Genomic DNA, 16,768 nt, shown 5'->3' with positions numbered 1-16,768 from the left:
TGTACGAGTAGTTTCATCCAAAATTTCTACCTGGCCTTCGTGAAGATAACTCTTGCCTTCAGAATGGATAGACTATTTTAATTCTTGAACCAATATGAGTTGCCCTAGTTTGTCATGATCTTTTTAAATCTTGTATAGATGTATGCCACCTGTGAAACAGTATTTATTTTACCTTAGCAAAGCCGACATTGGCTTAGCTAGTTTCTGTTTTGCGATTACTAAACCTCTGTCTATATGCCATCAGGTACCAACTCATAAGCACCAATATACATTCCTTGACCACACAATAATAATCAGCATATGTATCTACTGAGATATCTACTGACAGCTTATGTATCTACTGACAGTGAGGTATATACTTTACTAGCATTGTCAATAATAAAATAGTCTGATCTACATCATTTTCTTAAGTGGAGGTACTAGCTAATATTTTTGGCAACATCAGAGACGGAACATTAATGAGGTGAATGTTGCTTGCTTTACATGTAAAGTTGTCAAATTCAATTTGAAGGATCGTGTACCCTTCTTCTTCCCTTTATCGCTTCTCTTACTTGCCTACTTGATTTTTCTTTCATGCCAGTAGATATTGTGCATGGTGACATTTAGTAGACTTATAAAATAAACTTTTTGAATGCATAAGTTAGATACTTTGTATCCTACTTTGGTCTTAATGCCAATGCACTATATAAAATTGTATAATTTCTTATATATATATATATATATATATATATATATACATTTCAAAGATGATCCACTTTATCATGTCCTTGAAACAATAGCTTATATGGAACTCAAGAAATGTCTAGTAATGTGATGCAAAGCATGGCCACGTCGAGGTCTAGAGTGAGTTTTCTCACCCATGCGACAGAGAAATCTGCTTGTTTTGCTAACCTTACTTTTCCTGTCTCAGTCTAGTCATCACAGACCAATCGTCTCAGTCAAGGTGTCCACGCGCTCAGAACTACTTTTAAAAAAGAAACTCTTGTTGTCTTCTGCTGTGCCTGACGTAGTTATACTAAAATCAAACAACAACAACAGCAACAAATATACAACAACATAGTAACTTAAGATAAATCCATCTTTGAGAACAAACAATAAAAACCATTTCGAGAGAGACAAGGACTAACGCATATGATGTAGAGCTTTTTAGTATTATGCTTGTTCGTTCCACACAGCATGGTAAATTTTATCCTATATCCAGTCCAAGCTCAGTACAATTTTAAATCAGCGTCATTAAATGTAGCGAGATCTGCATAACTAGTTTTAAATACTTCGAGTGAAACAAAGTATATATTGTTAGCTACATATAATGACGCCGACTTGAAAATGATTGTGCTACTGATAGGATAAAATTCTCAATGCTGTGTGAAATTAACAGCATTTATAATAGAAAACACTGCACCATGCATTTAGACTATAGACCTATACACTTCTACAACTCTTTTAACTACGGGCAAATTAGTTACAGCCAGAAAGTGTTATATAAAACATGCTTTTTTGTAGTTTTGTTAAGCATTTCCATTGTGCCCTGGTTGAATTAAAAATAGAACTACATTATTTAAAGACAAATAATGCACTTACCAGCCAGATGGAATCATTTATCCTCCAATACCTTAATCCATAAGCAAATTTCACTGTAGCATTTGCCATATTTCTAGGACAGAAAAATAAATGTTCAAAGAATCGGTGAACTTGAAAGTTTAACACATGATTCTGTTTTTGGAGGGTTTATTTATACACGGGTTTAATTTTACAATCACTATTAAGGACAACACAAGCGTGTCACACACAGTTTCACCTCCTCCAAAGAAAAGACTAGTTATATGCGATAGTGAAACAGATCTCTAATTACCCATGAATAATCTAAAGAAAGATGTTACTCTTCGTTACAGCTTGTACTAAGGATAACTACAGAAGAGCTGAGTAGCCAGCATCGTTTTATTATTTACAATATAGTTTTTCAAAATTGGAACTATGAAAGTAAAACAGTTTCTTGTAATAAATATTAATTATTTATTGTCAATTTCATATAACTTCCTTATATTAAATGTGATAATACTTCATTATTATGCGACGTTTTGTGTTGATATTTTTCTTCGTTCACGCGTATAAACTGTGTACTTCGGACGCAACGGTCACACCACAGCCCTCATTAACATATTTGCATTAATGCGCCGCATGTAAACATTGGACGTGAACACTAGTGCAGAATTCTTTTTACTTTAAAGGAAAATATTGGGTGAGAAAAAAATCTATGACGAGGTTTGGACCGACACTAGAAATCTCAGTCGCGGGTTTATATTATATGTCTCCCCACTCGGGCAAGATTCGTGGGGAGACAAATAATATAAACCCTTGACTGAGATTTCTTGTCTCAACCCAAACCCCAACGTAGATTCTATATATATGTGAGCATCAAATTCACGTATTTCATCATGTTTTATGATAGCTACCTGAAAGTATACATAGATATAATGAGATTCTTGTATAAAGTAAATTTTTTTTTATAATTCCAATGTGGCTGGGGTACAAATTTTCCATTTCATTTTGGTGGACTCTATGGAAAGTTTGGACGATGCCCCGTTTTCAATGATTACGTTTATTGAGATACATTCATAGTTCCAGCACAACTGTAAAAATATCCGTATGTTAACGAAATAGTTCTGCTATATGAACTCCAGAAAGGTAATAACACATTGTTTATGTTCATTACTGAAACAATACACGAATTAGTACGTATGTATACATGTATGTATTAGTTTTGTGTGCTTACTGTTTACCTGTATCTTTTAAATTTGTCCATATCTAGATTTGTGAGAACTTAGGACCGTATTTATTTGTAACACACCCGGCAGTTGAGACGGAAGTTAAAGTTGCATTGACTCATGGATTAAGTAGGTGTTTTTAAATATATATTTCAAACACCAAGCAAATAATAATGTCGAAAAATGTTTTTCAATATATATATATATATATATATATATATATATATATATATATATATATATATATATATATATATATATATATGTGTGTGTGTGTGTGTGTGTGTTGGCAGGTAAAGAATGTATATATATGTGTGTGTGTTGGCATGTACAAAATTATAAATTATGATGGATAGATCTATTTTATGTTAAATGGCTTCAAGGCATACAAAAATAGTAATTTTATTGCAGTACAAGTTTTTCCCTCTCAAATTGTCCTCATAAGCAGTCATTATAACATAAAATGTACATTTATTCGTCGCTTTTCATCAAGTTATGAAGAAGGCGGGACTACAGTGAACAAGATAATTGGCCAGTTTTTGGTATTGGCTGTCGTGTATCGGAATGATCTCAATAAATAAGGCTTCGTTACTTCTCGTTTTAGCAGTGACAGTGTCGGAACAGGAAACGGTAAGTCTAATTATACTAATATGTACATTACTGATTATGCTTGCCACAGTGACTTGTCAGGCTCTAACGTCAAATCAAGCTCGAGACCACGAGAGTCACCATTATACATTTATTTTAATGTTTCGTAAACATTGTTGGTATGGTTCTCCTTCAGAATATCCATACAATTTGGCATTACTATGGAAGAAAAAGATCACGAACTTAAAAATTACCTACTTTGCGGTTCTTGTTCCATGTAAATACAAGGGAGGCGCATTTGTTCCTCTCAAGTAGAATCAAACACGTTTGTTGCGTTAGTTTTCTTTTATGTGATATACACTATAGATATAACTTTATCTCATGAGCCCTACGTTAAATGGCATATAGTCACGCTAGATTTTTAAATGACATCATAGCTATATTAATTTGCATTAAACCATTAAAGGTACTACTATTTTGTCGTTTAAACTGATCGATGAGAATAGGAAATTCATACATATTATAAACAGATTCCTAATTGGAAATAAATGTGGTAACCGTTACAATGACACTGCCAGTATTCGACATGGAAAGACGCGAACACTTTCTTGCACGGTGCTTTCTGTGCCAGTACATTAAGGAAAGATATTTTATACACACATAATAGCACTACGCTGCTTGGGTATTAGTGCCGTCCACGTTTTCCATGCTTATCAGCAATAACGTATCAATTTGAGCATCAAGGTCGATAGTCGCATCGGCAAAAGCTTTCGGTTATACTCCAAGCAAACACATTATCATATATATCAGGGTCGAATCAGCACGTTGTCAATGAACTGTAAAATTGTTCGCAAGATGCAGCGCGTATTACAGCAACCACTCGCAACACTGGTTGTCATTGTGTTTAGCATGTATTAATGCTAGTGGTGGAATACACTTTGTAATCAAGTCCATCCTAAAATTGCGTAGGTGAATTTGTCCAAGTTATCGAGTATCTTCGGAAAAGCGTGTTGATTGTAATATTAGCAGCCTCAGTGTTATTATGGTTCAGTATTATCAAGACATTATTCCAAAAACCATAGGTTTTAGATTTTTAACATATCATTTTCTGGTAAATCGAGATTTTTCGGGTGGTCATGTGGCATAATCAAGTAATCACTGAGAACAATGTTCTCCATCAACCCCAAAATGATCTCAATGTCCTTTGCTGATAATCTTGTTTGTCACTACAGTCGTTGTGTTAAGTGTTTAGGCTCAAATAAGCAGTAACACAAGTAATAGTGAAAACAGAAAGCTATGAAAAATTTAACAAATAATGTATTTCCCTGAAAAAATACTGCAAAAATGAAAAGATAAGAACTTACGTTTATAAGGATCAAGCAACAAAAATAATCCCCCAAAAAATCCACGAATTAAATTTTAGGAGTCCTAATAATGAAATGTTCTAATGATTTCAAGTTCGAGTCCAGATGAAGAATCCAAGATGAAAGGCGAAGTGCATCTGCAATTACATTTTCTCCCAAACCCCCATGTGCCTGATGTCAATATCATATTCCTGTAACAACAAACTCTTCCTTAGTAGTCTTTGATTTTGATTGTGCATCTTGCCGCTGAAAATAAGGGGATTGTGGTCACTAAACCTAATAATCGAAGATGGAGTAGCGCCAATATCAAAGCCAAACATTCTTTCTCGATGCTGAATAATTTCTTTGATGCTTATATAATTCTTTGGAAAAATACAACACTGGATGATCAATGCTATTTTCATCTTCTTGAATCAAAACTGCTCTAACCCCAACATCACTTGCATCAACAGACAGTTGAAATGATTTGTCAAAAGCCTTCTGACATTTTTCAGTCCAGATGAAATTATTTTTCTTACTTTCTTTCTTCCGCTTGTAAACGTATTCGTTCTTTTTGCAACGGCATTTGTATTTCTTTCTCTTTTTCTTCCGATTGTAAACGCATTTGCTTTTTCTTTTTTCCAATTTCATTTGTTATTTTTCTTTTTTTAACTGCTACTGCATTTGTTTTTCTTCTTTTTCTTTCTGAAGTTCTAGCTTCCTCAACCCCTATTCCATATTGTATTTTAATTCTAATTCTTTTCCTTTTTTATATCAGAGTCTGATACAGGCATATTGATCAAAATTGATGCACTTTTATCCAAAACATCCTTTTGTACCAAATACCGAAACAAAATTTTTCTTGTTTCCTGTTTTGTTAAGGAAACCTTTACCTGGCTAGTTAAATCAATTCATTTTTTTAAAAAGACCTAATTGTTCCTGGACAGGATTTGAAAGAAAGAGATTTCCACTTTTGATGACAATTTAGAGAAAGTTTGTGGATTTCAAAATATGGGGACTTCAAATTTCAAAAAGAATGTTTTCTGAAATATTTTTGCCACAATTCAAAATTTTCGCAGGACGAGCTCCCAATTCTCATGTTTCGTGTTGAGATTCGAATAAACAGTGACCCAAGAAGGCGTGAAAACATAAAGCTTGGAAAAATTTAACAAATAATTTATTTCCCTGGAAAAATACTGCAACAACGAAAAAAAAAAGAACTTACGGTTATAAGAATCAACTCCCGAAACACTCCAAAAGAAATCCACGGATTAAAATTTAGAAGTCCTAAAAATGAAATGTTCTAATGCATTATGTTCAAGTTCCTGCGAAGAATCCAAGATGGAAGGCGATGATGTAAGATGTGTCCGGTACAGAACCGTTGTCTACAGTTCCTTGTAGGAACACAATAAATAACACTCAAGTGATGGAAATCCGAACAAAGTTTTTTTTAGAAAAATCTTTGATCCAGAATTCTGTATGAGCACTCTAAATATTTCCAGAGAAACAAATTAATCTTTTAGAATTCAAATAATTCGAATAAAAATTATAACTCCAACTGACACAACAAACACTTTCCAGTGTAAACGCCCAACTCTGATTATTTCTATAAAATAATGGTAATACAGTAATTCTGAGGAGCAGAATGGGTGCCCATATGAGGGCTTGATGATCATATTTACATCAGGTACTTTCAAAACATGGTCTTGACGAAAACCAATCATTTTACTCTAAGAATTAAAGTTGTTTACTTAACTAAATACTATTTACAACTGGAGGGTCACGTAACCAACACGGCCTCGATCTCAAACTTAGTATTCCCACAACAAAATTAAGAAAATCTTGTTCACGTAACAGTTACTAATTTTTAATTAAGGTCGGGAACAAGGTAAGCCTTGTTTGTTTACTAAAATGAACAGTCAAAGGTGAACATTTTTCTGGAAAAAGTATGAGTTCCTCGTAAACAGAACTATATGATTTTGAATATAATGAAATAAAATACTGGAAAGATTTTAAAACCTATAAATAATTAAATCAGATATAGATTAAATAAAATATACATAACATTTGGGCAATGTAAAACAGGGAACATACATTTTGCTTTACTGTTGGCGGCATATATCCTCATCAGCAACCACATTTACTAGTTCGGCCATACTGTCTCGTGGAGGAATCTGATTACATAACAGTGCTTCTGTTTCAAGAAACTGCCTCAACCTCCGACTTGGCTTCTACGGCATAAATACTAATAGAGCAAGTATACCTACTTATGTTGTAACTCTTGGTATCGTAATTCCACTTTGTCGTGCCGATTGCTCAAGTTGATACATAGTTTTCCACCTATGGTTCATCTGGAGGATGGTGCCTCGCAATCAGCCGTGGCTGCACTATACGTCCTATTAGTGCCAAGAATAGGTATTTCTCGTACCACTTAGAGTCCGTATCCTACGTTCTCTTAATCTTTTTCACAGTCGACATACCAGTATATAATAGAAATAGGCCCAGTTTAATTGCTTATTTACTGATAAATATTTTTACAATAAATACACTGTCTTTATTGTTGTCACTGTCTTCACAGCATGATACACTATTTTCACGACCTTGCTAGGTAACTCAAAGTCTGCGACTCATATATATCTTTCAGGACTTCATACAATAATATTATATGATTTTTGTCATAATCTTCGCGAAGTGTTTATTGTATTTACTCCAACATACTTATAAAATAATGCGATTATTTTTAGCCTTTGCGAAAACTCGATATAATTCATTCAAGATATACAGCGATTGAATCGTTTCTTTGACGCTATAAACGCACCATTAATCGGATAATATTTTAATTCCCATATAAGATTCTGACGCGAATTCATTCCCAATACTGTATGCATGATCTCGTATGGCTTCTAATGGCTGTATGCAAAAGTCCACTAAAACTCTATAAAGGTTCTTGGCATATATGTCTCAGCTGGCTGTATCATATGGGGGTGTATGAGACCACGCTAGGCTGGCACAGATCTTCTGACACGGCTCTCAGAAATGGAGTGGTAGTACTGACAAATAATATATTTGTGCACCTTTATTATTCCGAGATAGAATAAACGTTTAAGAGGTTGAATGCCATTTATTTCAAGGTGGGTCAACAGCCTACAGAAACATTCCAGTAACCTGTATATTTGACGAAGGGAGAAATAACTGTTTGAAAATAAATTGCTTCCATGTCCTCCGAATCCATTTACAATACTCTGATCGTGTCACTGAACGATAGATAGCGAGACAGAGACACACAGAGGGTTATATATATATATATATATATATATATATATATATATATATATATATATATATATATATATATATATATATATATCTGTGTGTGTGTTTGTGTGTACAGAGAGAGAGAGAGAGAGAGAGAGAGAGAGAAAGAGAGAAGTCGATTTTAACAATTCTGATTTATCGTACAGGTACCAAACGGAATGAGATACCCGATCTTTTTGTTTGTAGTGCTTGGGTTGCTGAGCACTTATCCAATAACCAACTTCATTCACGGAAGATTGATAATCCCAGGACCACCAGGGCTTCAAACCGGATATGGATCTGCTATTGGAATTCTTGGTGCTTATTCTCTCGTTGAATACGTATATATTTGAAACCGTTTCTGTTTATCTGTCTGTCATCTTTATGTTGATATGTCGGTCTGTGTATATCTGCATTCATACATGCCTATGCATGTGTCCATGGATGTATGCGTGCATATTTGTATGTATGCATGCATGTAGGTATGGATGTATGCGTGCATGTATGTATGTATGCATATATGCGTGCATGTTTGTATTTTTGCATGTATGTGTGCATGTGTGTATGTATGTATGTATGTATGGATGGATGGATGGATGGATGGATGCGTGTATGCGTGCATGTATGTATTTATGCATGTATGCGTGCATCCATGCATGTATGTATGTTTGTATGTATGTATGTATGTCTGTCTGTATGTATGGATGGATGGATGGATGGATGGATGAATGTGTGTATGTATACATGTATGTATACATGTACTTATGTACGTATGTATATGGGCTCCGAGTGGCCGAGTGGTCTGAAGCGCTCTCCGTTACGGATCACTGCCATATCACCTCTGTCTGCGTGGTTTCGAATCTCGGATTCAGCCAAACGTGGGTATGTGAGAAAGCTTGCCAGTAGCTTCTCGTGGATCGGTGGTTCTTTCCGGGGGTTTTACCAGGTTCTTCCTCCACCATTTATACTGGCCGCCATGTATAGCCTATCGTGTGCTGAAAAATTGCGTTAAACCCTACAACAACAACGAATGTATGTATAATTTTTAGAGCAATAACTAGTTATGTCTAATGATGCTAGTTCATTGTTATATGTTGTTTTGATGTCGGCGTTCTTAAGTTTGATACAGTTTGGTTAAAATCTGATAAAATAACATATTTTCTGTTTCAGCTTCATTTGTTTTGACCAACAGCTAGATGGAAACTTTGTATTGGTTATTTCGTCTAAAACAAGGACATGCTAAAGTCATTGTCTAAATATTCTCTTTGATAATCTCTTCGTTGTCTCTTGACGTACTTGATTCTTTTGATGGAGACATACAGCTGCATGCATACGTTCTTCATAATCCATTTTTTATAATTAATTGGTTATGGATGAGAAACAAGATGAAGTTAATCATAGTTCGCTTGCATAATTATTTATTGTTGTCTAGGTTATTTGCGTCTATTTTTCTTTGGTTTTCATGACTTGTGTTATTACGAGCATATTTTTTAAGTGTTTGCAAAGTTCGCTTTTGTTTCAGGCTTCGCCATCCTTGTTTTAGGAATCTTGCCAGAACTTATTCGGCTTAGAAACGTTACACCAACAACGCCAGCCCCAGGTGACCCTCCTATCGTCTCTTCTTCCATATCTCTTTAACGACCTTACATGCGCAGACAATGCACACGTGTTCAGTATATATCAACTGCACATAAGTTTCTTTATTTTTATGGTAGAAGTCGTATTAGGAAATTTAATATTTTTTTTAAAATCCTACACTAAACATAAGTTTTGCTTACGTACATCAGTTAAGAAACTATATCAATAACTTTGGAATCACACAAAATGAGTCAGTGCCTCCATGAAATAGACGTGTGTTGCAAACACAAATATGCACTAGATATAGTGGAAAGATCTATTCGCGGATCCCATATAAGGATGAGTGAAAATATAAAATGGCATTATATTTTGAGAAATAATGGTACTATTACAGGTTAAGAAAATTTTCCTCATGGATTACTCTAATACTGGGGCGAAAAAGCAACAACACGCAAAACCCATTACAAATGTTCTTACTTCTCATTTTTATTTTTCTTACTCTATATTTGTATGTGTTTATGTTTCAATGTTGGGTCTTTTTGTGATCTGTTTAAATAACAAGTTTAATATTATGATATTTCCCTTTGCAACGAATTATTCTTGAACTCATCTCTTAAACTCTACGTTGTGACGTTCACATATGTTTCGTGCATTCATTAATTTCGTAGTGTTAATTGTTACGTTCATATACATACTTTTTCACTCTCCTTAGGTTTGTGGATTTGGTGTAAATATCCTTTATGGCACTTTTTAAGAGATTATTTAGTCTGCTATGTAAAGAAACTACGTTACTAATTCTCGTTCCTATTGTGTAATCGTTTCCTTGTGTTCCAGCAGTGTTTTACATATTTAAACATATAGACAGTAATGCATACAGTAATAATTCAAAATAATTCATGAATGCCAACAATAAATCAATTTAGACTTAAGATCATTCCTTGCATGCCAGCATTGTTGGAAGATTCTAGGTTGTATATCTAATGAAATAAACAAAACTTGGCACTTCAATTTACCACGAGTAGTCACAGACGTTCCAGATCATTCTAGATTTTGTACAAAGTGTTATATCTTCCAGAATAATTGTTCAGTTTTGCACACTATAGAGCTGCAATTTACAGAACAACTTCTGAGCATAGCACGCGAATAAAGTCTACTAGAAAGACACGAAGTACTGAATTCTGGTATGGAAATAATATTTTGACGGTCCGGTCTTATCTTCAATATCTGTAATAGAGGGTATATTAAAATAAATTAAGTAAATTTGACTAACAGATTTTTGTAATGTAATTAATGACGTATGTTTTTTAAACATAAATGTTCTTAAGGTAAAAAAATAGTAATCAATATACTCAGGTATATGAACAAATTGATAACTAAATGGCAAATAGATTTAGAAAGACAAATATATTCTACGCAATAAATGACTATTCGTCAGAAAAGCTATTACATATTTGTTTATCCTTATACTTTAACATTCCTTAATATTGATTCATGGTTCACACTGAACAGATCAGGAAACCAAACGTAGTTTGCAGAATTGATCTTTGTGTACACAATTATAGATCAATATAATCTGACCATTTATATCCGCTCAAAACATTGAAAACGCGGTTAATTCATTAAAATTGGAATTATATAAAATTACTTTTAAAATAAAGCGGAAAACGTGCATTTGATTAAAACATTCCAGAGCTTAAGCATTTTAGATAAGACGACAAAGATTGTTGGGGTGCGAGAAAGCAAGTCAAACAAGTTCACAATTTCATAAAAGAACAATTAAGTAAATAACAAATTGGTTAATTACCTGTAGTTGTTATTTAATAACTTGTTTAATTTAATCATAGTGAGAACACATCAATGCGTAAAATCAAAACAAAAAGATTGGATGCCAGAGGAAACTGAAGGCAGCAATTTCAAGTACAAGTTCCAAATTTTTGAAACAAATGGATTACCATTTCCAGAAATGTGGCATACAAAGTGACGTTCACTGAGATACCATTGCAGCTAATAAATGTTCAATGAGACAAACAATATGATTACCCCTAACGAAGTATTACCTTGTGTTTTGCAATTGGTTACATTCAGATGTAAAATAGGATTACCATCGCAAATGACTACTGAAAGAAGGATTTAAATAAATTATTCCATTGTCCTTAAATAAATTATTCCATTGTCTTTTAATATTGATAATTTGATTTTACAGGGAACGTTGACAGGCACAATAATTAAATAAATAAATGAAACATATTCACATGATCTTTATGCGTTTAAAGCAAAACGAAACGTACTCTATATGTGACCCAAAAATAAAAGAGATAACATTTTCAGCTCGAACACAGAATCGATTAATCTACCAACTCTTGATTACCTTCTACAAATTAATTAAAAAAGATAGGCGTATGAGTGAAATGAACAAGTTCTTGGCTAAAGTGTTTGTATCATTCATATATATATATATATATATATATATATATATATATATATATATATATATATATGGGAGAAGCCAGTAATGCCATTAGAGGCCACCTTATAGTAATATATGTAATACTTTAAAAATGCAAAAGATTATGAAATTGTACAACATATACATTGATAAAAGAGATTAAACTACAGAGGTTACAAGAAGATTCAAAAGCTTAATTCTTGTTTTGCATGATTGGTTGAGACAGGTTTGTATTTTTACCATCTACCTATTTAACATTTTTCTCCAGGATGTCCACCAACTTATTACTTGTACTCAACCGCGTGTGGGCGATTCTGTTATCGATACGAGTCCTCAAACTGTACATCCTGGTCTGCTGCACGGACAGTCTGCCGAGCAGAAGGAGGTGACCTTTTGGAGCCCACCGAGTGCTATTACCAGTTTTTCAAGGAACAAGCTCGACAAAATGAGGGTAAATTGATCATTGTTTGTATAATCTACAAGCAAATACGTAATGAAATAACATAATAAGAAGCGATCCGCAGATCAGTAGTATTAAAGTTCTTCTTGTATGCAATTGACTATCTAGACAAATCGGGAAGATGTCGCTAATCACTGTTGTGTCTCTTTCTGAATGATTATGAGCAAATAACGAACGAATTAATTGGATGTGAATCAAAATCTGTCAAGTTTATTGAGATTCATTTAATGTAGAAATTAGTATATTTTGCTGCTCATTTATAACTGTAGGAGTATGTTATAGCATTTTCGTCGTTAACAAGGTACTACGGATTGTATTAGATTGAGTCACGAAATTTACGTTTGCTTTACTCGCGTTGTTATAAAGAAATCAAATCACAAAAGAAGACGGACAAGGACTAGCATACCATCACTAGGGCAATGGAGTTTCCTCCTCCTAGAAAATTAGTAACTCAGTACCGTGGTGTAATAGTACAACCTGCAATTGTTACTTGTAAGTGGCAAATTCTCTTCTCTACCGTATGACCTACTGAGGTTGTATCATTTATTAGTAACAGAATCAGCAGGTACGCGAATACTAAACCTCAATAAAGTAAGGAAAATGTATCTCAAACTTCTACCACTAAAATAGAAGAACAGACCACGATAAGGAAAGCCAAATTACATACAAACCAGCTAGAATTAGCAGATTATACAAAAAAGAGAAGAAAGAGACGTACGGTTGGTCAGCTATTATTAAGCTCAGCCAAGTTATAAAAAGTGCTCATCTGAAATATTTTGGGACTAAATCACATCTACTTCATATGTACAGTAATTCTAGTCGTACAATACGTTTTCTTGTATCCTTTGGTTAATCCGTTTACCTTGACCATATGGTACGTTGAGTGTATTTATTACGTATTCAAAATTAAATTAATGAGAAGGACCTCAATTAAGGTAAAGCGAATATATTTAAAGAAAAACATTGTTTATGAGTAACCTCATGCAGCTAGATATTTAAACGATATTTTGACAATTTGTACTTTGTGTTGGCTTATACTTTTCTCCCGTCAGTGATTTCGCAAAGAGATGCCAAAAAGAACTCCGGAAAAACAAATTATAAGTTTGGACACAAGTGCCGATAAAAGAAGTGTCCATTTCGTTGAAACGTTTCATTCTCGTAACTTAACTGAATAAAAGTTTAGTAATTATGTATAATATATAAAGATATTAAAAAGACACAGCGTACAATGAATTTTGCTCCTTTTCAGGAAGTTGCCCCAGAAATTTCTGGTTAGGGGGTAGTACAATAACTCCTGGGTCCAACTTTGTAACAGTGAGAGGAGCTCCGATTTCAAACTCGTTCTCCTTTTGGAAAAGTGGTCAACCTAACGCTAGTGGCGGAACACAGAGTTGTTTAGAAATGAGGAGATATTTTAACTATTCGATGAACGACTATGAATGCAGCATGGAACAAGGTTTTATTTGTCAAATACTGATATAACTGAAGGAATTGTGGGAAACATATCAATACATGTTTGAGAGAAATGTGAAGAATAGAAACATAATTTTACTTTGTTTTCGTTGTAAAAGGAATGATGAATATTCATATTTCTGTGTGTGAATCTAATGCGCTAATAAAGATTTATATATACACACACATCAGAGAGTTGTTTAGATATCAGAAAAGTTGTTAACTATCGGCTAAAAGACTTTCTCTCTAGAGATACTCAATAACTGCAGGAATTGTGGGAAACATATCGATACAAGTTTATGAAAGAAATATGGAAAATAAAAAGCATTATTTTACTTTCATGGCTTTTGTTTTAAATATGTTAATCTCATGTGCATATACAGAAATATATACATGTATGGATGTGAATATGTATTCATGGATGGATCGATGGATCCATGAATGGATAAATTTATTAATGTACGGAGAAACGTGAAACAAAAAAAATAAACGTTAAGATATGCATGTGTGTATGTATGTACGGATAGATGAATGGATTATAAACTGTTTGCATTTAATAGACTGTCAGCAATATCTGTAATATGAGCTTGTCTTTAATGACCTCCAATGACCTCCAGAAAAAGAAATTACACAAAGAACTTTTACTGAGGAGCAGCAGTCATGATTAGAAATCATCATCTGACTTTTATAGCTTCATTCAAATGTATTGTGACCACATCATGACCTCACGGTTTGAGTTGCGTGTGCAGACATCATGCAAACACAAGTAAACCAGTTTGAATAGTTGATGCATGTTCTACTTGTTTGCATTGATAAATAATAGAAATCATCTTAATTGTTTTCTGTAACAAGTACTCACTTTACTCAATGGAAATGACTGCACTTTTCATGTAGGTTAAAATCATATGTAGAAATGGTAAAAATGAGAAATTTGTTTTTTTTTTTAATAAACAATCTGATATTATCCTACATATTAAAAACTAAATTTATTTTGGTGCGCCGTTAACAGTCGTTAAAAGTGTGTTCCAATAAGTAAACTAAAAAAATATGTAAATGTTTGCAAGATCCTTACTCTCCTGGTAATGGCGCAATGCAGATTTCCACTATATTCTTTGCATGGAACATTGTCTCTAGCATCACATGAACAGAAATAGCAAATAAGTTATAACAGTGGTTTTTCTTGGGTTGGGGTGGGGGTGATTATTGTTACTGATCTAACTATATAAAGTTATGCCCCATATAACTTTGTCGTCACAGAACAATGTATGAAAGACAACCCGCATATTGTAATCTGTGAAAGTTACCCAAAGGCGCCCGAGAAAGAAAATTATATTATGGTGTAAACAGTTGTGACATTAATCAGTAAGCAAAACAACCGCTATTTTACAAGTTCTAGTGTTAATCAGTCGATTGTAAAATCATACGCGTGTCGAAAGTGGTTTGCACAGTAATTATTCACAACATAGTATCCAAAGGATGCTGCTCCGATTCCGCACAGATAATGAACTTGCACTTTCTTTAGTGGATCACACAAACCGTTTGTATTTCACGACTTTTCAACTTTTTTATTCTCATTAGTTGCTCTTCTTTGATTGTATTATCGAGTCGGTAACATTGAACATGTTTTCTTTCTTCTATTAATATCATGATCACATGTAGTATAACTTCTCCACATGCCGTCTATGATTAGGTACAATACCCGTACTTACTTCAAACCTGATACGTTTACTAATGCAGGTGTCATACCATTATATAAAATCTCTGAGGAATATTTAAGTTTCTGGTGATTGTACGTTTTCGGTACCTAGCGCAATAGTGGTGGTGATTACAGCAATTGACTAGAGACTGTTTTCTGAATAAGTATATCCTTAAATAACAGCCGAAATTTTACTCATTTTGGCTGAAACAATGTTGATTCAAGATAATGAACTTGCATTTTCTTTAGCGGTGAAGTCGACTTTCTCGTTGTAGAAACCATCTCTGAGCGTTTTTATGCATGGTGGTTCAAACATCAGCTAGGCGTTTTTAGGTGCTAATGCAATGATTCCAAGATCTGGTAGAGTTCTTATTGGTACGTTAGGGCGGTTCAAATATTATATTTATTTCTGGCCCTTTCGTAAATTATATTAGAACATTCTGAGGGACTGGTTAGTCTTCTTGAAGCAGATATTTACTGACACGTGGAAAATAATTAATATCAGTGTTCGCATTACTGGTCGCCCGATTCACAACCCAATCCAAAAATGTTGCACCCTTACAACAGCCGTCATAATCCATTGCCTATATCTAATGAAATGTCTGATTTTAAACATAAAATCAAAGATGTTGAGTCCATTAGCCTTAGGTTTATTTCCGGCAACTAGTGGTAATGGTACAGCATATGTGAAAATGTCTTGGTGTTGGTTATATGTTTACAACAGTGACGTTATCATATCTTTCGTTCCATCTTTCGAAAGAAATAGACACACGGATGTCGCCGCTTATCATCAGATTAATTCATACATATGTGAAAAATGGCAGGTTTCTCAGTTGGAGGGAGAAATTTCCAGGCTCATAATGTGATAAAACGTCTGCATTATTTGGTTTTAAGGGAATCAGAAATTGTTTAGGACCAGTATCGGTATAGATTCAGAATTATTTGGTCGATTTGGCTTATCCGACTTTTGTACGTAACTGCGACATTAGAACTTCAAATTTGCAGGACTGGGCTTAGGATTTACGAGTATTTTTTCCTGTCGGCAAGCACTGACCTACAATATTGTTAGATGCAGGTGTCGTAAGTTTACCAGTTAATATCGAAATCCGTAACAAGGTAGCCAAACTTCAGCTCAAATTCGCTTTC

The 16,768-nt window shown here is 33.9% G+C and overlaps 1 protein-coding gene across 1 annotated transcript; it reads left to right on the top strand.

Moving 5' to 3' along the window:
* Nucleotides 1–3,365: 3,365 nt before the first annotated feature.
* Nucleotides 3,366–14,261, top strand: LOC149780195 (hemolymph lipopolysaccharide-binding protein-like). The gene is made up of 5 exons (XM_089936346.1): nt 3,366–3,395; nt 8,158–8,308; nt 9,513–9,590; nt 12,283–12,465; nt 13,724–14,261. Exons 2-5 carry the CDS (start codon nt 8,170–8,172, stop codon nt 13,954–13,956), a joined length of 633 nt encoding a protein of 210 aa, XP_089792472.1. The 5' UTR covers nt 3,366–3,395; nt 8,158–8,169; the 3' UTR covers nt 13,957–14,261.
* Nucleotides 14,262–16,768: the final 2,507 nt, after the last annotated feature.

This window comes from Sinohyriopsis cumingii, chromosome 16 (assembly GCF_028554795.1).
Source record: "Sinohyriopsis cumingii isolate HCF-2022 chromosome 16, ASM2855479v2, whole genome shotgun sequence".
NCBI classification, from domain to species: Eukaryota; Metazoa; Mollusca; class Bivalvia; order Unionida; family Unionidae; genus Sinohyriopsis; species Sinohyriopsis cumingii.
Note: the sequence above shows the minus strand (reverse complement) of the source record. Positions and strands in the feature narration are given on the sequence as shown.

Bases quoted from the DNA above. Each gene is read 5' to 3' on its own strand.
- LOC149780195 (XM_089936346.1), top strand. From the start codon at position 8,170: ATGAGATACCCGATCTTTTTGTTTGTAGTGCTTGGGTTGCTGAGCACT. The intron at 9,591-12,282 runs GTGACCCTCCTA...ATTTTTCTCCAG, and splicing joins ACCAACAACGCCAGCCCCAG to GATGTCCACCAACTTATTAC. The intron at 12,466-13,723 runs GTAAATTGATCA...GCTCCTTTTCAG, and splicing joins ACAAGCTCGACAAAATGAGG to GAAGTTGCCCCAGAAATTTC.